At 32.3% G+C, this 24635-nt stretch overlaps 1 protein-coding gene across 3 annotated transcripts in view; it reads left to right on the forward strand.

Moving 5' to 3' along the window:
• Positions 1-24635, forward strand: part of LOC114332203 (eye-specific diacylglycerol kinase) — a 1074450-nt gene that overhangs the window by 920886 nt on the left and 128929 nt on the right. For all 3 annotated transcript variants that reach the window (XM_050642118.1, XM_050642119.1, XM_050642120.1), the window contains exon 9: positions 12083-12436. In XM_050642118.1, coding sequence (XP_050498075.1) covers positions 12083-12436 — 354 coding nt within the window. The remainder of the gene's footprint in view (positions 1-12082; positions 12437-24635) is intronic.

Genomic DNA, 24635 nt, shown 5'->3' on the forward strand with positions numbered 1-24635 from the left:
TATAGCCTGATCTGATTTGCCGTCGTCCGTGATTTCTACTCCTAAATAAGAATATTTATTGTTGTACTTAATGTGTTGTCCGTCGTTTAAAACTAGATTCTGTTCGTTGCCACCGATGTTCATGTACATTGTTTTCTCTATGTTAACTTCTAATCCCCATTTTTTGTACTCTTCGATTAATTTCCGAGTCATGTATTCCAGATCGTCATAATCGTTGGCAATCACAATTTGATCATCAGCAAAACATAAAGTGTACAGGTTGTTATTATTTAATTGTATACCCATGCCGCTGCACTTCCGCTTCCAAAGTTTTAATGCTTGTTCCAGATATATTTTGAAAAGTGTCGGCGATAGGCAGCATCCCTGCTTCAGTCCTTTGTCTACTACAAAACCTTTGGAAACATTCGTTCCTATTTTAACTTTGGCGTTGGCGTTATCATATAGTTTTTCCACTGCTCTTATGAGATTTGAGTTGATGTTCGTTTGTCTTAGAGTGTTCCATAACTTGTTTTGGGGGATGCTATCGTAGGCCTTTTTTAGATCAACAAACAAAAAGTGGACTTCTTGATCTACAGCAACCTTTTTTTCTATAAGTTGAGTGATACAAAAAAGGTGGTCTATGGTCGATCTACCAGCTCTAAAACCCGCCTGTTCTTCTGCCTCCATATCAGTGTATTCTCTTTCTATTCTATTTTTGATCATTTTCCCATAGATTTTACTAATGGTACTAGTAACTGCTATTCCACGGTAATTGTCGCAGTTTTGTTTGTTTCCTTTTTTATGTAAAGTTGAAATGGTAGAGGTTTTAAATTCAGCTGGAACCTCTACTTTGTTTATGCAGTTTTGAAAGAGTATTGTCAGGTGTTCATATAGTTTTTCAGTTCCATATTTTATTAGTTCTGAGGGTATATTGCCAGGTCCGGGTGCTTTTTTGTTTTTGAGTGAAGTACAGATATCCTTTACTTCCTTTTTCGTGATTCTTATAGGAGATGCTTCGACGCGTATGTTTTGGTTATTTTCTTTTATTTTGAATTCTCTTCGATCTTCTTGCAACAGTTTACTGAAGTACATGTCCCATGTTTCTAACGAAATTGGTGAGATTAAATCTTTTTTCTTGTCGTTGGTCCTAAGAGATTTAATAAGTTTCCAGCTTTCTGTACTTCTGGTTCCTCCTATATATGTATTTATTTTTTGACAGTTTTGATCCCAGGATTCATTTTTTTTCTGTCTTATCATTTGTCTTACCTTTGCTTGATGGTTTTTGTAACTAGACCAATTGGTATCTGTTTTTGCACTTAAATAGTGTTCATACTTTTGTTTCTTTTGTTTTATCGCTGTGTCTATTTCTTCATCCCACCAGTATGGAGTATTTTTGTTTTTCTTTTCGTAATATCCAAGGACTTCTTTTGCTGCAGAGTGAATACTTTCTTTAATGTAATTGTAGTGGTCTTCGATGTTATTGAAATTTATGTTTTCAAGATTCTCGTTCAGTCTGTTTTGATACAATATTTTTACACTATCTTGTTCGAGGCTTATAAGATTATATCTTACATCTTCTGCCATCTCTGAGCGAACTACTGGTTGTTCCTTCTGGCATCTTCTTAAAAACATTATTTTTGCTTTTAAGAAGTGGTGATCGCTTCCACAAACTGCACCTCAATAAGCTCTTACGTCGTAGATTTTAAGATTTGATCTTTGGCGTACAATCAAGTAATCTATTATAGATTTTAGATTCCTTGTTCTCTGTCCCCAGGTGTATTTATGTACTTCTCGATGTTGATAGAATCCATTTGTAATACGGAGCTGGTTCTGTTCGCATATTATGATGAGTCTGGTCCCATTGTCATTTGTTATGTTTTCTCCGTAAGGACCAACTATTTGATAATGTAAATTACATAAAGGTAAAACTCACAACTGTTAAGAGTTAGAGTACTTATTTGTATAAATAAAAGATAGAAATTTGATAATGTAAACTACATAAAGGTAAAACTCACAACTGTTAAGAATTAGAGTACTCACGTATTGAGTACTAGGGGACAGATTTGTTGATCTTTGCCTCGGTGAATTAATGTGTTGTGGAGTGCAACTATGTAGACTCCCCATGTCTCTGCATTCATCACTCTTTATTCCTTACAAATTTTTGAAGGATTGGGAATAGGTAGAAGAGAGAATCTGTTTCCGAATTAAGAAATCGAAAGATTTATTTTTAAATTATTTATTTGTTTGAAAATGGCGTCGCTTGGTTTTCGTCGTTTCTTTAATAGAGGTCGCTATTGCGTCTAAATGTTAATTATTCCTTGTAAATGGCATACCGGGCAAAGGTGTCTATTTTCGATTCAGAACATCATTACAACAAGCTCTCCTGAAGAGAGTAAAAGTTCGAGATGGTCCATAGAAATATGTTAATGATCTCTGAATCGAAATTAAATATCAAATGCGTTTATATAATAAATTTGAAGCTTCTCGTAGAACCACTTTCTGGTAATATCCTTAACCTCCACCTTTTACCAATTATAAGACAAATAGACGACGAATAAAACAGACTTGTTTATTGTTATATTGATCTTCTCCTTGTGCCACTCCTATCGAAGTTTGGAAATCATCAAGGCTACCCTGACTTTGTTTACAGCTGACCTAAAAAGTTCATTAGTGGTGCAGCCAAACCACTCTATCAAATTCCGCAACCATGACATTCTTCTACGGCCTGGATTCCGTTTTCCTTCTATTTTTCCTTGCATTATATTTTGAAGTAATGCGAAAATTTCTGGGTCTCTTCCTATCCTTCGTATTACTTTAAGATTTGTGAATTTTTCAACCTAACTTATCTTCAGCATTCGACGGTAGCACCACATCTCGAAACTTTCAATATTTTTTTATGTTGTTCTGTTTGAGAAACCAGGCCTCTACACCGTATAATAGCGTGTTAAATACGTAGCCTCTTAGCATTCTTAATCGTAAAGGGATGCTTATATCTCTGTTGCAGAAGAATTTTCTCATCTTTATGAAGGTAGCCCTGGCAATTTCAAAATGTCTTTTTATTTCATTGTTTTGGTCTCCAGTTTGGTTTATTAAAGTTCCCAAGTATTTGTAACTTGATACTTTTTCAATTTGAATGCCGTTTATACTAATATGTGTTGGTTGTGTCATGATTTTACTGAAGACCATATATTTGGTTTTTTTTATATTAATGTTTATGCCATAATTGTTGCAAGCAATATTTATGTTTGTAAGTAATCGTTGTAATTCTTCTACTGTTCTTGCAACTAGTACAGTGTCGTCTGCGTATCGAATATTATTTACAACCTCTCCATTGATTACGATTCCTTCATTTGCTTGCAAAAGGCTTCCTGACAGATGCTTTCACTATTTACATTAAATAGCAGTGGTGACAAAATACATCCCTGTCTTACTCATCTACGTATTTCTATTGATTTGATATCTCATTTTCTATTTTGATGTTAGCTTTCTGATTCCAATATAAGTTGAGAAATATTCGCAGATCTTTATTATCTATGTCTTTTTTTCAAGAATGTCTCTTAGCCTATCATGGCGTACTCTGTCAAACGCTTTTTCAAAATCGATAAAACATGCATGTACTTCTTGATTAACGTCTAGGCATCTTTGTGTAAGAACATTCAAACCGAAGAGAGCTTCTCGAGTACCTAGTCATTTTCTGAACCCCATCTGCGTATTATTAACATCTGACTCCAACTTTTGATAAACTCGGTTGCGGATGATTGGATGATTTTTAGAAATATCAATATTTTAGAAATATAAATATAGATTTAGTTATATTGATAACAGGTGGAAATAAAGAAAGAAAGTTAAAAAATAAATCTGACAACATCGCCTTCGACTGAATTCCGTGGTAATTTTTTTCCTTCTTTCCACTTGTTCTCCCGCAATAAAAGGATTCCGTTTTTATAATTTCCTAATCTTCTAAACCCGTAATTACTCTACAAGTTTACAAAAACCTTACGTAAATAAAGATTAAATAGAAAAGTCCGTACTGTTTTTGATAACCAGCGTGATTACAAGCCCCGAATCGCTATTTTCGTGTTCTTTGTTTGAGTTTTGAATAATTTATGTGGATCTGTAGACTAGATTATTCTGTTATCTTGACGGAGAGGAGGGTATTCGGAGAATTATTCAGTCAAGTCTAGAAACTTTAAATGGAGAGACGTTGCATTAAGTAAAACTTTTGCTCTAAACGAGACAAGATGAGGGAAGTCTTGATGTTTGTAAGGGGTTTTATATGAGCTGGAAATTTGGTCAAGGTGAATTGTGTCTTTTAGAAATATACGGGAAATTAGGAATAGTGTAGGTGGATCTGCTTTGAATTGGACAATTCAAAACAGATATACATCCTGGATTACAGGGTGTAGGTACATTGTATCGTATCAATACTCATGATATGCGCCAGTCGCAAATGTTGTATTAATTTTATGTAACAAAATTTAAAAAAAAATCGAATATTTTGGCTCTTTGCTCCCATATTTTCGCATATAACTGGAGAGGTATTGCTCCTACAAAAAAATTATACAAGGTAGAAGTTGAATTTTTTAATTAAACATAAGATTTCACTAGAAATAAAACTTCTAAACATAGCTAGTAATAGAAAGTGTATTGTTTATTGTTTGAAAAACAGAAATAATTGGGAAAAAGGTACAAAAATTGAGTTTTCCTTGTAATCTTTTTCAGCTTGTTTAACATAACTTAAAGTCTAGTAATAAAAAACTGAAAACGTTTGTTCTCTATTATACTTCCATAAAATGTATTGTAACTGTGTTACTACAGCTGTTTCGGCAAAGTGCCTTCCTCAAGTGATTTAGTTTACTATCTGTTTGCCTTTTTAAAGAATGTAACTGAAGAGGTTGAGGAGTGGGGAGCTGTTTATCTCGAGTTGGTCATTCAGAATTATATCTGTATTTTTCAATTTATAAATTTCCATAGATTCTAATAAAGATAGCTTAAGGCCTTTATTTTGAATATGCAGAATTTGAAACCATTCATTAAAAGAATGATTATGATCTAGAAGGTAAAGTGCGTATGTAGAAGTGTCTGTTTTTCTATTGTTGAAAGCCCTTTTGTGTTTTGCTATCCGCTTGTCAAAGGTTCTGCCAGTTTGACCGATGTAAGTTTTCGGACAGTCACATGTTAGTTTGTAAACACCACTCTGTAGTTGCTTTTTTCGGCTCTTATTGTTCTTAATATATTTGCTTAAGTTGTTGTTAATTCTGAAAGCTGGGGTTATTCCTATTTTTTTGTGTATCTGGCTATTTTTGTTGTTATCTTGCCAGTATATGTGATAGAGCAGAAGGAACTGAGTTCTTTCTGTGGTGGTGGATATACTAAGTTCAGGGCTTACTTATGGAGTCTTTGCTCTATCACATATACTGGCAAGATAACAACAAAAATAGCCAGATACATAAAAAAGAAAGGAATAACACCAGCTTTTAAAACTAACAACAACTTAAGGAAATATATTAAGAACAATAAGAGCCGAAAGAGAAAGCAACTACAGAGTGGTGTTTACAAACTAACTTATGGTGACTGTCCAAAAACTTACATTGGTCAAACTGGCAGAACCTTTGACAAACGGATAGCAGAAGACAAAAGGGCTTTAAACAAAAGAAAAACAGACACTTCTACATACGCACTTCACCTTCTAGATCATAATCATTCTTTTAATGAAGAGTTCCAAATTCTGCGTATTCAAAATAAAGGACTTAAGCTATCTTTATTAAAATCTATGGAAATTAATAAATTGAAAAATACAGATATAATAATTCTGAATGACCTACTCGAAACAAACAGCTCCCCACTCCTTAACCTATTCAGTTAAAGACTTTAAAAAGGCAAACATATAGTAAACTGAATCACTTGAGAAAGGCACTCTGCCGAAATAGCTGTAGTCACATAGTTTTAATAAATTTTGTGGAAGTATAGAAAACAAACGTTTTAACTGAAATTATATTTCGCCTAGAAAATGTTTATAATACGACTGAAACGTGCTCTATATTACGTTATAATTCATTTAATAGTTTTTGTATAATAATTTTTTCAATCTAGGGTCCGCAAAAAAATTCAAATTTGCAAAATTATGCTGCTAGCATAATTTTGCAAGGCGATAGATGCAATAATTTTAGGAGAGCTTTGTGATTTTGAACTGAACGATTCACTTTTTGCTGGGCGCGCCGACAAGCTATCCCACCGCCATAATTTAATAAAATTCCCTATGCTCTCACAGTTTGTTGGACTTATTATAGACCAGGCGCATCTGTAAAAATATTAGTACATTTGGGCGTTGAGAGGTGACCCCTATTTTTTTGCTGAAATTGCTTGAAAATAACTCATATATTAATACTTGAGTTATCCTCCCACTCAAAAAGGTGCGGAACATTGTTTAAATAGTCAAAATGTCAAAAAGTGAAAGAAAAATTCGATTATTTTCTTCGTTTTTTGATTATAACTTTAAAAGTACTCATTTTCGAGAAAAGTGGCACAAACATAAAAGATGCATAATTAAATTTCCTACAATATTGGATTAGCTAAAAATTTTAAAAATTGTCACCCTTGTTGAAAAATAGCGATAATTGCGAAAAACATAAAAAAACAAGTGTTCACATTTTACGTTTTTCAACCATTTGTGCTAAACTTAGGACCTTAATATTTCACATAGAAAAACTATATGATATAATAAAACAATACTATAAATTTCATTGCGATCGGTTTAATAGATTTTACAAAATTTATTTTGCAAACCAGCTTTCGCAAAAAAAATCATTTTTTCAAAATATTGCAGGACTGAAAATAAAGCAGATAGCAAGTTCATATTTTTTGCGTATAGAAGAATACTATACCTTTCATGTACAATTTACAAAATTAAAATCGGTTAACTACCACGGCGTCAGGAATTTTTTTAAATAAACATATATTTTTGGTGCTATGGCAGGACAGCGGATACGTTTGCTTTGATTGGGCATTCCAATGACCTTTGATAATGACTGATCAATTTAATTTTTAGTACATTTCGATATACATAAATAAATTTGTTTATTGCAAAATAAAAACACATACTCTGTCCTTTGAGATAAAACTTTTTTTTAGCAAAAACTTTCTTTGTTCATATATTTTAACTTTGAGAATAAAAGTTTATTATTTTTAAACATATGCAATTGTTTAAACAATATATCACAAACAATAATCAAATTAGTTTGATTTTTGTGGAATTTAAATATTAAAATACAACAAAATATAGAGTAAGGAAATAATATATTAGATAAAGATTATACGAAAATTTGGTGGAAATCAACTTGTGTGAATCGAACACCGCTGTTCTGCGAGTAGCACCAAAAATTAATGTTTATTTAAAAAATCCTGACGCCGTGGTTGTTAACCGATTTTAATTTTGCAAATTGTAAATGAAAGGTACAGTATTCTTCTATATGTAAAAAAATTCAACTTACTATCTGCTTTATTTTCAGTCCTGTAACATTTTGCAAAAATGAATTTTTTTTGGAGAAAGCTGGATTGCAAAATTTATTTTGTAAAATATATTGAACCGATCTCAATGAAATTTACAGTATTGTTTTATTATATTACATAGTTTTTCTGAATAGAATATGAAGGTCTTAAATGAAGCATAAATGATTGAAAAACGTTAAAATGCGAATACTTGCTTTTTATGGTGTTTTCGCAATTATTGCTATTATGCAACAAAAGTAACAATTTTTAAAATTTTTAACTCATCACATATTATAGAAAATTAAATTATGCAATTTTTATGTCAGTGCAACTTTTTTCGAAAGTGAATACTTTTAAAGTTATAATCAAAAAACCAAGAAAAAAATCCATTTTTTCTTTCATTTTTTGACATTTTAATTATTTAAACAATGTTCCGGACCTTTTTCAGTGGGAGGATAACTCAATTATTATTATATGAGGTAATTCCAAGCAATTTCTGCAAAAAAATATGAGTCACCTCGCAACGTCCTTCCACATTTTACGAAAGATACGCCGAAAACTACATTTGAGGAAAAGAAAACAATAAAATTATTGATAAAAAAGTCGTTTATCAAAGGAAGCTTCGCAAAAACCCAATAACCAAAAAAGGTCTTTTGTAATTTTTCATACCTACATAAGTAAAAAGTTATCATTTTTGAAATTACGAAGTACCTGAATCTTATTCTATCAGCTCTTGATAAGTAAATTTAATAAAACTTTTTTTTCTTTATAAAAGGTATATTTACTTAAAAATCCTTAAAACGGCTACAAATATCACAGAACTTTTTCGCTCTATAAAGCTCTTGACATGCTGAGCCACCCAAAAATACCGAGGTTAAAACATTTTAAATGTTGACTATCGCAAACCAGAAGTCGCTGACCAGAAATATAAATTATCGCAATCCAGTAGCCTGGCAAAGACAACAAGCTGCCTAAAAGTTACCGGCCTATCGCGTTACTCAGTTGCTGTTATAAATTACTTTAACGACTCTTATATAATAGAATATGCAATACCATTGAGGACGCTGTACCAATTGAGCAAGCTGGATTTAGAAGAGGACGAAGTTGCTGTGACCAAGTGCTGTTCTTAACTACATTCATCGAAGCTGGCTTTGAAAGACGTGAAAAATCTGCCATAACATTTATAGACCTTACGGCTGCCTATGACACTGTATGGAAATTATTTTTAGATATTCGCCTTATTTATAAGTTGATGAAAATCATACCCTGTCTCAAAACTTGTCAGCTGATAAACAAACAGACTGTTTCAGGTATAATATAAATGATGTACGGAGTAACGTTAGAAAACTTAACAACAGCTTACCTCAAGGCTCAGTGCTAGCTCCTTTATTATTTAACATTTATACGACAGATATACCTGAAACAAATCGAGAAGAGAAAATTCGCTTATGCAGAAGACCTGGCCATTGGCTTCCAAGATAATAGTAAGGAATCTGGAGAACGAGCCCTAAACGAGGAATTAACTACACTAAGTAACCACTTTAAGAACTGGCGCTTACGTCCTAACACAAGCAAAACTGAAACCTGTCGAATCAACTTGCGAGTGATACTCTCAATATAACTCTAAATGATGCAGCTATCAAACATAACCACAACCCCAAATATCTAGGTATCACACTTGATAGAACACTCACCTTCAAAAGCCATCTTACAAATGCAGCCGGTAAACTGAGAACAAGAAACAATATAATAACAAAACTTGCTGGAACAACTTGGGGTGCCTCTGCAGATACTAATTGGACCTCTGCTCTAGCTTTGGTTTTTTCAGTGGCAGAATATTGTGCACCAGTATGGCTAAATAGTGCACATACAAACAAAATCGATGTCCAACTTAATCAAACCATGAGAATAATCACTGGAACAATAAAATCAGCCCCAGTGAAATGGCTGCCTACTTTGAGCAATATTGCTCCACCAGATCTACGCCGTACAGCATCATTAGTGAGTCAGCATTAGTGCTGATTCTCTGTTCAAATGGGGTCGTGCGGAAAGTGAACAGTGCGATTGCGGATCACCTAGACAGACTTTAAGTCATTGTGTTTTAGATTGCCTAAATCGTGCCTACCGTGGAAACCTCCAGGACATTGTGGAATGCTCCTCAGAAGCAATAATTGAAAGGCTATGTAAATTAATATTTAGGTTCATTCATTATATTTTAGTGTTTAAATAATATATTACATTTGTGTATTTATCGTACTGTGAAAGTCCATACGCTAAATAAAAAAAGATGTTGACTAAATGCCTTACATTGTAAATTAATTATGAAATTCAAAGTATGGATATAATCCATAAGGATAAGGCCCTGGACACTATATGACTCCCACGAGGTACGTGGGTTGCTAAGTGAAAAACTTAAGTCTTCACATTGAAAGTGGTGAATGTCAACTTATTGGCATCAGTTCGGTGCAGATCGACCTTATATTGGATTCTCTATTATTAGCCCAATAAAATAAAATAAAATCAAAATGTAATCTAGTACAGATTAAAATAATTTTTTTATCAAAGTTTAGGTTCAAACAAAAGATATTTTCAAGAAAGTATATGATTCATATGAGAGGATCATTATTTAAATAATTAAAAATGGGTAATTTTTGCATAAAATTTACTTTTTCAACTGCTACGGTAATTCATGTTTTTATAAAGGTTTTTACAATTTATTTCTGCAAAGCTGAATAACAACTTTTATATAAAACTTACTAAATTAAATTTGATCCTTAATTTATATAAGTACATAATTGTAAATCAAAATTGAAAAACAAATTTCCAAAAAAATATTATTTGCATAATAAATATACACCATAAAACATTTTGTTTTGCAGAAAAAGTTGCGCTACGGTAGGTACCAGTATAAACAGAAAAAAATTGGTTAATAAATATTAAGTAGTTTATGAGATATTTAATTTGTTTATAACAAATTACCATTTTTTCAATTGCAAAAACGCGGTTGTTGCCGATGGAATATGCAAGTTTTTAAGGTCTAATTTTTTGCTTTTATGTATATTTTCGACAGATGTATTGACAAATCAAAATTTCAATTAAACACCCTTCCAAAATGGTGTTTGAAATTTGGTGTAGTTTGTTTTATAACAGATAGTACACTAAAAATTGTGTATATATTTGTTAATTTTTATTCACTTATATACATAATAGATTTATAATAGAGGTTGTCCTCCATTTTTCCATATATTTTCTTTTGTATTTTCATTAACTTTGTGAGATTTTGCCAATGATTTATACAAAGAAAAAAGTTTTTATGTTTCTTTAACAAAATTTTACTATTTTGTTAGATTTTTAAAATAAAAATTTGTTTTCATACTGTTTTGTGGTTATATTTGTTGCTAACTTTTATTTATCACAATATTAGAAAACAAATTTTTTTAGAAAAAAATATTGTTTATAACAAATTAATGAATATTTAGTGCCAAAGGGTCACCCAGATTTTATTATTTTTATATGCTACCAAAATTTTAAAAAAAAACATTGAAATTGGCCCATTATTAACAGAGATATCGCAAACTGCTCCTCCGTTTAATTTTCAGGCAAAAAGTTTTCATTTAAGGTGCTATGAAAATCATTATTTTTCATAATATTCTAGAATTTTTATTATGTGTATAAATGCCATTGTTAAGTAGTAGGGTTAATAGATGTACTTACGACTTTTAAATGTTAATATTGATAAATAAACAAGTTATGAATTTTTAAACTTGAAAAGCTATCTCGGCAAAAAATGATTCTAGAATTTTTTTCTTTTGTTAATGTGTTAAAGACCAACAGAAACACGAATATCGAAAAATAATTTAAAATTTTTTAATCCCGGCGATGTTATTAAAAAACAAATTTTAAACAAATTACACCAATTGTCAAACGTCTTTTTTGAGGAGTGTTTAATTTAAATTTTGATTTGTCAATACATTTATCGAAAACATACATAAAAGCAAAAAAAAATGAAATCTTAAAAACTTGTACACTCTATCGGCATCAACCTCGTTTTTTCAGTTGCAAAAATGGTATTTTTATAAACAAATTAAATATCTTATAAACTACTCAATATTTATCAACCATTTTTTTTCAATTTATACTGATATTATAGCGCAACTTTTGATGTAAAACAAAATGTTTGATAGTGCTTATTTATAACGCAAATAATATTTTTTTGGAAACTTGTTTTTCAATTTTGATTTACAACTATTTAAATAAATTAAAGGTCAAATTTAATTTGGTAAGTCTTATATAAAAGATTGTTTCTTCAGCTTTGCAGAAAAAAAAATTAAAAACCTTAATATGAACAAGAATTACCACAGCACTTAAAAAAATAAATTTTGAGCAAAAATTACCCATTTTTAATTATTTAAACAATATTTGATAAAAAAATTTATTCCAACTTGTAAGGAATTACATTTTGATTTACATGTATTGTATTTTTATTTGATCGGTCAAATATTGCGGTTATTATGGAACTTTCTACCAAGCGTTCCAAATTACATTTCCCATAACTTTTATAATAATAAAAAGATCATGATTGTTTCAGGTTAATAATTTGACTTTTTTGTTACAGGACAAAGAACATCGAATTTTCGCAATAAAGCCAATCCCCTCAACGAACGTTTCTCCAGTGATAGTGTTCATCAATCCAAAATCCGGAGGCAATCAGGGTCTCAAGCTGCTCCAGAAGTTCCAGTGGCTGCTTAATCCCAGACAGGTCTTCGATCTGACGCAAGGAGGTCCGCGAATGGGTTTGGAGCTGTTCAAGAAAGTGCCTAATTTAAGAGTACTGGCCTGTGGTGGGGACGGTACCGTAGGGTGGGTGTTGAGTGTGATAGATCAGATCGGAATATCTCCTGCTCCTGCTGTCGGAGTCTTGCCGTTGGGTACGGGGAACGACTTGGCGAGAGCTCTTGGATGGGGAGGGGTGAGTATCTTATGAAACTGTACTGTAAAACCCTCGTTTCACACACTAAGAATAAGAACAGAACAAGTGGGTCGAGGTGGAGGTGTAGGTCACGATGGATGCAACTAGTTAAGTCGCGATCGATGTCGACCGCACATAGCAAGGAGGTCACCTGCGCTGTCAGACGAGCTAGAATCACTATCAAGTGAAGTAGTTTAATGAAATTTGAATGACAAAAAGACTGTGCTTTTGCGATTTTGTGTCAGTCAACTGGTGATAGTGATGAAATGTCAGCTGTAAATAATCAGATCCTCCTTCCTATTTCAAAAATTTACTGAATTTAATTACTTTAGAAATTCAAAAATTAAGTGAATACAAAAAAGGAAGTTAGTCCAGAAAGCCACTGCGCATCAGCTAGAAAAAATATTCCGATTCGGATTTCTTGCACAATCTTACTCAAAAAGGACCCCTTTAAACAAATTTTCATGTTGCCAGGAACAAAAGTGTAATCGAATGTATTTACTGGAAACAGAGGATATAACGGAAGACAAACAGCTCAAGTCGTATTCTTTAAGATCCAAATATTAACCTTAATTCAGGAGTGGCAGCACTTAGATCACTTAAATAAATTATACAGTCAAGACGTGACAATTTTGAAAGATATGAGAACATCAGAGAAGTTTAGAACTCAAAATTTCATCGCTATTATAGATCACTTCATTACCTCTTTAACTCAGAGGCTGTCTACATATGAATCCATTCATTCCAATTTTGGATTTTTACATAATTTTGGAAAATTGGAAAATTTACCTCTCAATGAAATTAAAGCTCACCCACAAAAGCTTGCCAACATTTATAGCAATCATTTAGATGAAAATTTATTTGTCCATCTGGTCAGTTTGTAAGATTTTTCAACCCATTAAAGAGGAAATCAGTTCATCAAATATAAGCAAACAACTTCAAATGTACGAACTGCTAAAAAAAAGAATATGAATGATGCTTTTCCAAATGTTGAAGTGGCACTTTGTTTATATTTAGTTCTGATGCTAACTAACTGCAGTGGATAGAGATCATTCGGTCTATGATGGGCCAAGAGTGTTTGAATCATCTCTCTATAATGAGCATTGGCCACGATGTCTTAATGCAACTAGATATGTCCCTCATAATCCAGAAATTTTCAATTAAAATATCTCGAAAACTTCCCGGACTTTAACCATAGATCTTACTATTATTTTTAATATTTTACTATAACAAGTTACAGCTCTTGTACTTTTAATTATTTTAAAATATATTTATAAAACTAGATCAACATTTTTTTAATGGTAGGAGGTAGGGCCCCCACACCATCTGCCCAGGGGCCCCCACACCAATTCTTCCCAGGGTCCCCCACTGCCTTAAATGCGGCTCTGATCACATACAATTACATATTTTGTATTTGCTGTTCTTTTTCTATAAATAACAGACGAGAGAGATAGATTATTAATTATCTTAATAATATGTGATTGATGTGATCGTTCATGAGTATTCTTTTATTTTTCCTATTGTAAAACATACTTTACGAACTGTTCCATAAATAACTATTTTACACTGTTTTTTATTCCGTACTAATAGTTTAATTCAAATGAATAAATTTAGACTTTTAGTTCCTATTTTAGCTATTATTCAGTTAAAACGACTACTGCTGGAAAATTTAACGACCTTTTCGACAACGATGAGCTATTTCCAAACTGGGATTACTATCAATTCCAATCAATCTCAATTTTTCGGAGCAACTGCACCGTTCCACGTCACTCAAACTCTTTTTACCAATTTTAGGATACGCCGCCTTGTATATAGATATACATTAAAGTCGAGCGGAGCTCAATTTCAATTAGGGCTTTAGTGCATTTTTCCTGTGCCTGCTTTCGTCAATGGGCTATATATCGATCTATTTTCAAACAGTTAATATCACTTTGAAACGCCAAAAAAGCTTTACTTTTACTCTAAAAATATAGTTAAAATGTAAAAAAATAAAGGTACCTCATCATTCATTAATCTATACATTAGGGGAGTCAATAGAGACTTAGATTACGAAACAAATCAAAACAAGATAGAACTTTTTGTAATTTGATTAACAACGTTCTACACCTTCGTTGCGGGGTATGCCTCTCAGAGGAAAGGGGGGAAAACTTATATGCAAGCGAAAGTTGGTAACAATGCATTTATAGCAGAATACTCAAATCATATGTTTCAATATTGAATACTTTATAAAAATAAATTATAATAAATTACGGAAATTACGGAATAAATTACGGAATTAATTATAATAAATAAATTAAAAATAAACGGTACGGTAAACAATTTTCATTTTTTAATATGTTATTCCTTACAAAAAAAACCTTTAATTTAAGCGCAAATAATTAAAAATCGTAAATTTGGGCCAAAAGTTAATAATTTTTTAAGCATTCCCATAAGAGCCCATGTTAAAAATTAACTTTGACCCTTAATAGTAATTAAAAGGCACGGTAAAACAATTTTTAAAAATCAAGTCTTAGTTTTTTGAAGTAAACTATAACATACTAAAATTTCATGCAAATCCTTAATTCTTTGCCGAAGTTGTAGAACGTCGTTAAGAAATATTTAATGAACAACATATCCAAAAGTTTTACTTTAGAAGTGGGCGTTTCATTTTCTATTAAACAAATGAACTGCGAAATTAGTTGTTTTTTTAAATATCTACGAAAATATAAATCTCAGAGATAGACAAAGCTGTTTACTATCAGGTATTCCTGTAACATGTTAGTCAGTTGAATAGTGTGGAATCTGTCGACCACTACTATTTTAGTCTCAGCTTTATTGATTTTCAGACCAATTTTATTGCTTTCACACTAAACTCTTCGCAGGAGATCAAACATTTCTTGCTCATTTGCTGCTATAAGTGTAGTGTCATCAGCAAATCTTAAATTGGAGATTTTCCTACCAGCTACTGTTAATCCTGATCGGTGTACCTCAATTTATATCCCACTACACAAAAAAGGAACTACTACCAGATGTGAAAACTACCGCACACTGTCACCAATAACACATGCTAGTAAAATCTTGTTGCATATCATCAAAAACAGATTAAAAACCTATTTACATTACCAAATACCTAAGGAACAAGCGGGGTTTGCAAAGGGTAAAGGTACAAGGGAATAAATCCTGAACCTGAGACAACTCATTGAAAAGTCTAGAGAATTTCAAGTACCTATGATTATATGCTTCGTTGACTACCAAAAGGCATTTGATTGTGTAAGCTGGATAAATCTGTGGTCAATTTTAATAGAAATGGGTGCACCAATGCACCTGGTGACACTTATTAAAAATCTGTACCAGTCTAATATAGCGACAGTACGACTAGATCAGAAGTTCTCCAACCAATTCAAGACCGAGAGAGGTGTTAGACAAGGATGCGTGTTGTAATCTGACTTATTTAACATTTATGGTGAACATGTCATGAGGATGGTTTTAGAAGGATGGGCCGGTGGAGTAACAGTAGCTGGTAGGAAAATCTCCAATTTAAGATTTGCTGATGACACTACACTTATAGCAGCAAATGAGCAAGAAATGTTTGATCTTCTGCGAAGAGTTGAGTACGAAAGCAATAAAGTTGGTCTGAAAATCAATAAAGCTAAGACGAAAATAATGGTGGCCGACAGATTCGACACTATTCAACTGGCTAACATGTTACAGGAATACCAGATAGTAAACACCTTTATCTATCTCGGTCTAGTATAACTAAAGATGGTAACTATGAAGCAGAAGTTTGGAGACGTATTGGTATGGCAAAAATGCGATGAGTCACCTAACTAAAGTTTGGAAAGACAGATCTATTTCTCAAAATATCAAGATGAGACTGGTGAATGCCCTTGTATTCTCAATATTTCTATACGGAGCAGAGACTTGGACTCTTCGCGCATGCGAGCGCCAAGAAATTGATGCCTTTGAGATGTGGTACTGGGGAAGAATGCTGCGCATACCTTGGACTGCTCATAGGACAAACGTTTCCATTCTAAACCAACTCAATATTAAAAAAAAGGCTGTCCACAATATGTCTGCAACAAATTCTGCAATTATTTGGTCACGTGGTTCGCAGAGGTGACGACAGTTTGGAGAGATTAATTGTTTCTGGAAACGTTTCGGGGACAAGATCAAGAGGACGATCACCAACTAGATGGCCTGACCAAATAAAGCATTCAGCTGGAAACTCATTCTGCGAAGCTCTTAGAGCAGCTGAAGATAGAGACCAATGGAGAAACATTGTTAGGAATATTTAAAGAAATCACGATCCTCAGTAATGTGGAAACAAGAGAGAGAGAGAGAGACTGTTACTTCACCGATTCATCCTTCTAAAGCCATCCTCATGACATGTTCGGGAAGGGACCTGATGTCGCCTATAACGATATCTACAATCTATAATATATCCCATGAGAATGACCAGTGTGAAAGACAAAACATAGGTTTAGCATGTTTAAATTATATTCCTCTTTTCTTTGTTTCTGCACCTAATCGTCCGTTAACCGATATAACATACTTCTTTTATCACTCACCCCAAAATATCTCTCTCCTACTAGCACGTAATATTAAAAACTATCTACAAAAAGCAACGCATATTAAAAATTGTTCATCATAGCTTGGCTTATTGTAAAGAGATATGCGCGAAAAACAGCTGATTGAACAAAAAAAGAATGTATGTGTACTTTGTACGCACGCAAGAAATTATACTTCTATTCTTGTGATTTCAACGAAATTAATATACTTGACAGGTTATTTGTATTTTATTTAAGTATTAAACTAACTTTCTTTACCTACCACTTTTATTAAACATTTTTTACTAAAACGATAAGAAAATTATAAAAAAAAATATGAATCGTCCGGGATTTGAACCCGGAACCTCTTGATCTCCGGTCACACACTCTACCACTGAGCTATATCCCTTCTGCTTTGACAGGTTACAAGATTTATCATATACTGACCAAGTGAAGTATACAAAAATATTTTAATTTCTTCTTCTTCTTCTTTAAGTACCGTGCCCAAATTTTTAGGCGTGGGTAGCTTCCATAACAATTTGCCGATATCGTTCTCGATCTTGTGCGGCATGTAACAATTGATCTGCTGATAAGCCAGTCCATTGACGAAGGTTTCGGAGCCATGAATATATCTTTCGACCAATTCCCCTTTTTCCGTCGATCTTTCCATTGAGTATTAACTGCAGCATCCTGTATCTGCTACCTCTCATTATATGCCCCAGATATTCAAGTTTTCTCTTTTTTATCATCTTCATTAAGTCACCTTCGCCTTGACCTACTCTGTTTAAGACTTCTCTGTTTGAAATGCGTTGAACCCAAGATATTCTGAGCATTCTACGATACGATCACATCTCAAAGGCTTCTAATTTGTTCATCATGTTAACCTTCATGATCCAGGTTTCACATCCATATAGTAATACAGGATACACATAACATTTTAGGAACTTGATTCTTAGTTGTAAGTTCAGCTGAGAATTGCTCAGAATAGATCTAAGTTTCATAAATGCTCCTCTTGCAATTTCTATACGAGTTTTAATTTCTTCATCCGGATTTAGTGTCTCGTTTATCCAACATCCTAGGTATTTAAAATGGTTAACTTTTGTTATTAATTCATCATTGACAATTAGTTGCATAGGGCCGACGTCTTGTTTACTAACCACAAGTAACTTTGTCTTTGTTGCATTTATGTTAAGTCCGTTATTGGAGCATTCTCTAGTGACTCGATCTATAAGGAATTGAAGATCTTCGATATTTTCAGCCATGATCGCGGTGTCGTCTGCATATCTGATGTTGTTAATAGTTTCTCCCCCGATTCGAACTCCACATTGTCCTTCCAAGGCTTCATTAAAAATTATTTCTGAGTATACGTTAAACAAAGTTGTGGATAACACACAACCCTGTCTGACACCTCTTTGAATGCAAATTTTGTCTGTTTCTTTGCCGTCTACCAGAATAGAAGCTTCTTGATTCCAATATAGATGTTGTAAAAGTCTCAGATCTTTATCGTCTATTCCAATCATTTCTAGATATTCAAACAACCTATCATGTTAAACTCTATCAAACGCCTTCTCAAAATCTATAAAGCAGACGTAAATTGGTTTCTGTACTTCCCATGATCGTTGAAGTAATGTTAACATTGAGAACAAAGCTTCCCTTGTTCCCAATCCTTCTCTGAAACCGAATTGTTTGTTTCCCATTGTCTCTTCATATTTCTGCTTGATTCTATTAAGAATTATTTTAAGAAGTAGCTTGAGAGAGTGGCTCATGAGACTAATTAGTCTAAAGTCTTTACATGATGATGTATTAGGCTTTTTTGGGAGTGGAATAAATGTAGACTTTAACCATATCTGTGGCATCATGCCAGTCTCGTATATATGGTTATAAATGTTTGTTAGTTGTGAGACATTGTCGTCATCCAGAAGTTTGAGCCAGTCTGATGGTATTTGGTCAGGGCCTGGAGATTTCCCATTTTTGCTCTGGTTGATGGCTTTCTCTACTTCCGCTTTTAAAATACTAGGACCAGTATTCGTATACTTTGTGGTGTTAAGTGGTGGCCTCGTATCCAGGAAGAGCTCTTTTATATAGTTAGTCCATTCTTCCTTTTTTTCATCCAAGTCGAGAATTATTTTACCTTTGGGGTTTCTCATAAAGTGAGTTCTTTTTCTGTGAGTGTAGGTAATTTCTTTAAGCTTTTTATGTATATTAAACTCGTCATGTTTTCTTTGTAGTTCTTCCATTTCACGACATCTTTGTTCCATCCAGTCCTCTTTTGCTCGCTTAACCTCGTATCTTATTTGTCGATATATCTCTCTTACTTTAAATATACTTTCTATTATTATAAAATATTTTATTTCCGAGGAAGACAAACCCAAAGACACAAAAATTATAATAAATAATACATTTATTTAACATTAATATATCCTTTTATATGATATAATATGACTTATTTGCGCTGACAGCGCTGATATATACATCTTGAAAGATTAGCAACGAAATACATATTACTGTCTGTGTGCGCATGCGCCCAGAATGTGATAAAATTTCACTCTCGATCGTAAAGAAGTATAACTTCAAAAAGTAAACACGCAGATATTTCGTTTGAGAGGAGCGTCGGGAATGAACATATATACTGCAAAAGGAAAAAAGGGAAAAAGGAACGAAATCCCGTTAGCTGATGCATGTTTAAATTAAATTACAAATCCACGTTTTATGCCACCTTAATGCCGGTGCTATAATGGGGGATTAGAATTCGCAGTGGAAAAGTTACTTAAGGGATTAGCATGTTTTTGAGGTTAGACATACCGTGATGCTTGAAGCTTTTTAAACTGATAGCAGCGCCAGCTGGCTAACAAAAAAACGATCTACTTTAAATCGATATACTTTAATATTAGTTAAACTATTTAAGAAAATCTTACAGGATAAGTATACAATAAAATGGATGAATTCTACATATTTTGTAGTGAGATATACAGGATGAGGCAGATAAAGTGCCTATTAGAAATATCTCGAGAATTAAAGCCAACAGATGCATAAAACTTGGCATGAAGGGGTTCTGAAGAGTGATCTATTTAATGAAAATATTTTCATCTATTTGCTACTTCCGGTTATACCGGAAGTTGCTTATAACTTCGTTTTTTAAATGGGACACCCTGTATATTTTTACATTTTTGGATTCTACTCGTAGTCTTATTTCTTAAAATATGAGGTTTTGTATTGTTATACAGGGTAGTTTAAAAGATAATTACAGTAGAACTCCAATTACCCGGATTAATTGGAACCGGACCCGATCCGGATAATCAAAAATCCGGATAATTGGATTTTTCTCGAAAAAGGCCTTTTCCGGGAAAGAAACGTAATTACAGCAAAACACGATGGAGAACATATACGGTATTTATTATGAAAAACAATACAGTATACACAACAATATGTAAATGACAAAGTTTACATTACGTAATATTGACACACGATACTAAATCACAGTAAAATGAATTATTTTTTTACAAACTTGATTTTTTCTTTTTCTCAATCTGATCCGGATAATTGGCGATCTGGATAATTGGAGTCCGGATAAATGGAGTTCTACTGTACGTTTTTTTATTAATTTCGTAGCAACTTTCACACCCTGTAGAATTGGAGTAGTTTGACATCAAAAACTTTATTTATGTCCAAATGATTTTTAATATAGTCTACTATTAACAGAAATTATTAGTATAGCTAATTGTTGAATTTTAGTATACAGGGTTGGTCGAAACTCGGAATGAGTATTTTCTGAGTTTTCTTAGATAGAACACCCTGTATTTTAGTATTGTAATAAAATGATATTTATGTTACTTTTTTTATTTCTTAAGCATTGCCTATACCTAACTGCTTTAATTTGTGCTTAATTGTTAATCGCACCAACAATCTTAACTACGTAAGTATTTTGATAGATCAACCATTGTTGGGAATTTTAACGATCAGTCTAGATTAATATGTATTTATTTCCGAAAAATTATTTGTGACTGAATATTTTCAAGGCCAACCTAATAAAATTTCACGTATTTTTTGTTGCAATTAATGTTTGGCTTGAATCACCAATAACTCACAAATTAAAGCAGTTAGGTATAGGGAATGCTTATAAAATAAAAAAGTACCATAAAATATCATTTCACTACAATACTAAAATACAGGGTGTTCTATTTAAGAAAACTCAGAAAATATTCATTTCGTGTTTTGACCAACCCTGTATACTACAATTCAATATGTAGCTATACTAATAATGTTTAACAATAGCAGACTATATTAAAAATCATCTGAATATAAATAGAGTTTTTGATGTCAAAGTACTATAATTCTACAGGGTGGAAAGTTGCTACGAAATTAATAAAAACACGTAATTATCTTTTAAACTACCCTGTATAATAATATAAAACCTCATATATTAAGAAAGGAAACATCGAGGAAAATTCAAAAATGTAAAAATATACAAGGTGTCTCATTTAAAAAAACGAAATTATAAGCAACTTCCGGTATAACCGGAAGTAGAAAATAGATGAAAATATTTTCATTAATTAGATCACTCTTCAAAACCCCTTCATGCCAATTTTCATGAATCTGTTGCCTTTAGTTCTCGAGATATTTCTAATAGGCCCTTTATCTGCCTCACCCTATATATCTTGTTTAAGTCGTCTTCCAATCGGAGGTTGGATATTATCATCAATATTTCTACTCTATATACCGCTGCTCTGAACAGGCTTATAGAACTGCATTTAAACCAGTATTTTAAATTCTTCAACCATGACACTCTCCTTCTTCTTATACTCAATCTTACTCTTATCTTTCCCTGTACTAAGTTAAGGAAAAGTAGTGTGCTATGGAAAAAACAAAAAAGCATTTTCCAGATGTAAACGTATATAATTAATTAAAACAACAATAAGACAAACAATACTATAAAATATAACAAAGAAATAAAAACAATTACTTAGTGACGACCTAAATGTTCAAATTGTTGCATATCATTTTCGATGCAAGCATTTACTCTTTCAAGAGTAGATTGAAGAGCAGTCCCAATTTCTCCTTTTGCAATGCTTTGAATGGCGTTTCGTATTCTCTAAATTCTAGATCATGTTTTCTCGCGTAGTGGGCCTAGCGGCAAAAACAAGGTCTTTAATGCGTCCCCATAAATAAAAGTCTAAAACAGTTAAATCTGTTGTTATTCAATCTACTTTTGAAAGAATAAGTGCTTGCATCGAAAACGATGGGCAACAATTTGAACATTTAGGCAGTCACTCAGACTAAGTAAGTAGTTGCTTTTATTTCTTTGTTATATTTTATAGTGTTGTTTGTCTTATTGTTGTTTTAATTAATTATATACGTTTACATCTGGAAAATGTTTATTTATTTTTTCCATAGCACACTACGTTTCTTTAACCTCGATTACCGGTGACAGTAACAGTTATGTTTAAAATTTACACATTGCTTAAGATATCTCGAGATAGAAAAAAGTTATCGACATGCGCTTTTCGGTATTATGTTACTAATTTGGTTTAATTTTGTAATACATGATTAAAAATGCATACTTGTATTTAATATTTTCCAAAGAAAACTAGATTTCTGAAAATAATTAAATAACTCCTCCTAACTTGCATATTACTTATTAGACTATTTCGAAAATAGGACAATTACATTGACGAAAAAGAGCTATTTTTAATAAGATCAAGTATGCAAAATTCGATTTACCAGAACCGGACTTACAGCCATTTGTTCATAAGAAGGTTCCCACTCACCCCCACTTCTAATTTGCAAAGGTAGACTTAAACATGTCAAATCAAATATGCGCAAAATTGTATGAAGAATACGACGATTGGATTTTCAGTGCCCTTTCATTAGGTAGATTTTCTAAAATTTTGATTTTTTAATTCTTGATATTCAATTACGCCCTCTAGCGGTGGACCTACAATTATGAAAATAATTTCCAGGCTTTTCCCGAGGCAATTTTTGTTATAAATATTTTTTTCTCAAAGCTGTACTATAAACGGTTCCTGAGATATGGTCGAGAGCCATTCTTATTGGGGCACCCGGTACAATAAAAATAATTCATTGGAATTGAAGGTTCTCTAATACTTATTATTTTACTTAAAATAAACTTAGTACCCGGTTACTTTTGCGGATATGTGCATATACTTTTAGAGATGCGTTTTCAGCAAATTTAATTTTGTGTAACATCATTTACCCTTAGTTCTTTATTCTTTATGTTCTATGAGCAGCGTTTCACGAAAGCACATTATTTATTGTCTACTCTTAGAATTGAATTCGTTCCTGTAATTCATTAAAAAACATGAAAATACGTAGGTAGGTATTAAATGAAAATAAATGTATCGTGGGTAGCTATACAGAGAAGTAGTAATTTTTAACCGCGTTAACAACGGTTTTTAAATAATTTTTTCAGGGAAAATGTGGCATAAAATGAGAATTTTTACAACGTAGGATTTTATTTTAGTAATGAATTGACAATAGGCCTTGATCCCGAGTACCAAAAAAATTTTATTAATAGCAAGCTAAAAATTTGTTAATAGCTTAACAGTGACTAGTCGGACAAACTTTGATGTACAGGAACACTGGAACAGGGGAAGTTTTAATTGTGGAACAGGTTACAGGTTTCTCAAGTCAGACTACGAAAACATTTTATGTATTTTATCCGACAGAACTTCCAATTGATTTTCTACACTTTCATTAAACTCTCATGTAAAAATCAGAATATTTACCAACCACATAATTCCTTGCCATTTGACATGTTCTACGTGTCGGACTTACATGTCCAAAAATGCCCAACATATTTGTCAGACAAACATTTTTTCATATATTTAATAAAGTCTGCTTTAATTAAAGTAAATTAATTTATTATAACAAAACAAAAGCAACTTTGACATTTAGTAATCCATTAGGTAGATAGCTCTACTCGAGTTACTTGGAAACAAAAAACGAATTAAGAATTGCTCCATGGGAAGCCGAGAAAATGCATTTTTTAACGTATGCCGATTTTGAACTTTGAGATTACATTTTCCCAACCTAATTTTTGATTGGAATTTTGCTATTTTTGCAAATTTTCACTCGCAATATCGATAGTCTTTATTATAAAGTGTCCTGCCGCTTTTTTTTTCAATACCCTTTTCACGATTTAATTTAATTTAATATTTCCCGAGATATTTTATTTGTTTTTAAGCCAAAAAATTGTTTATAATTTTAAAATATTCCTGAGGCTGCTTAAATAGTCCAATTTCAATTTTGTAAGGTACTTTAGATTGGTACAGTGTCTTTTTATACAAAAATCATAGTTATTCTTATGTATCATAATTATTCTGGTTATTATAGCGACCTAAAATTTTTAATTAATAATTCAATTGTTGCTAAACTGTTCATTCAATTTCCATCGGCTTCTGGAATTATAATCTATACGAAATGGGCTTTTATATTTCCAAGTTATTTAATTATTTATAAACAATTACTTATCTAAAATTTTAGTTGAAAATTAAAGATTTTGTTGGAAAAACCCGCATTTTCCGGGGAAAATTTTCGTCGAAGTAAATTGGGAAAACACGTCTCTATGCAGAATTTAATTACGGTTTTTACTTGGGTGTTATTGGTGTAAAGTTAAAATTTTTGGAGTTATAGAGCAAAATTAAAGAAAAAAATTG

Source organism: Diabrotica virgifera, chromosome 1, assembly GCF_917563875.1.
Source record: "Diabrotica virgifera virgifera chromosome 1, PGI_DIABVI_V3a".
NCBI lineage: Eukaryota > Metazoa > Arthropoda > Insecta > Coleoptera > Chrysomelidae > Diabrotica > Diabrotica virgifera.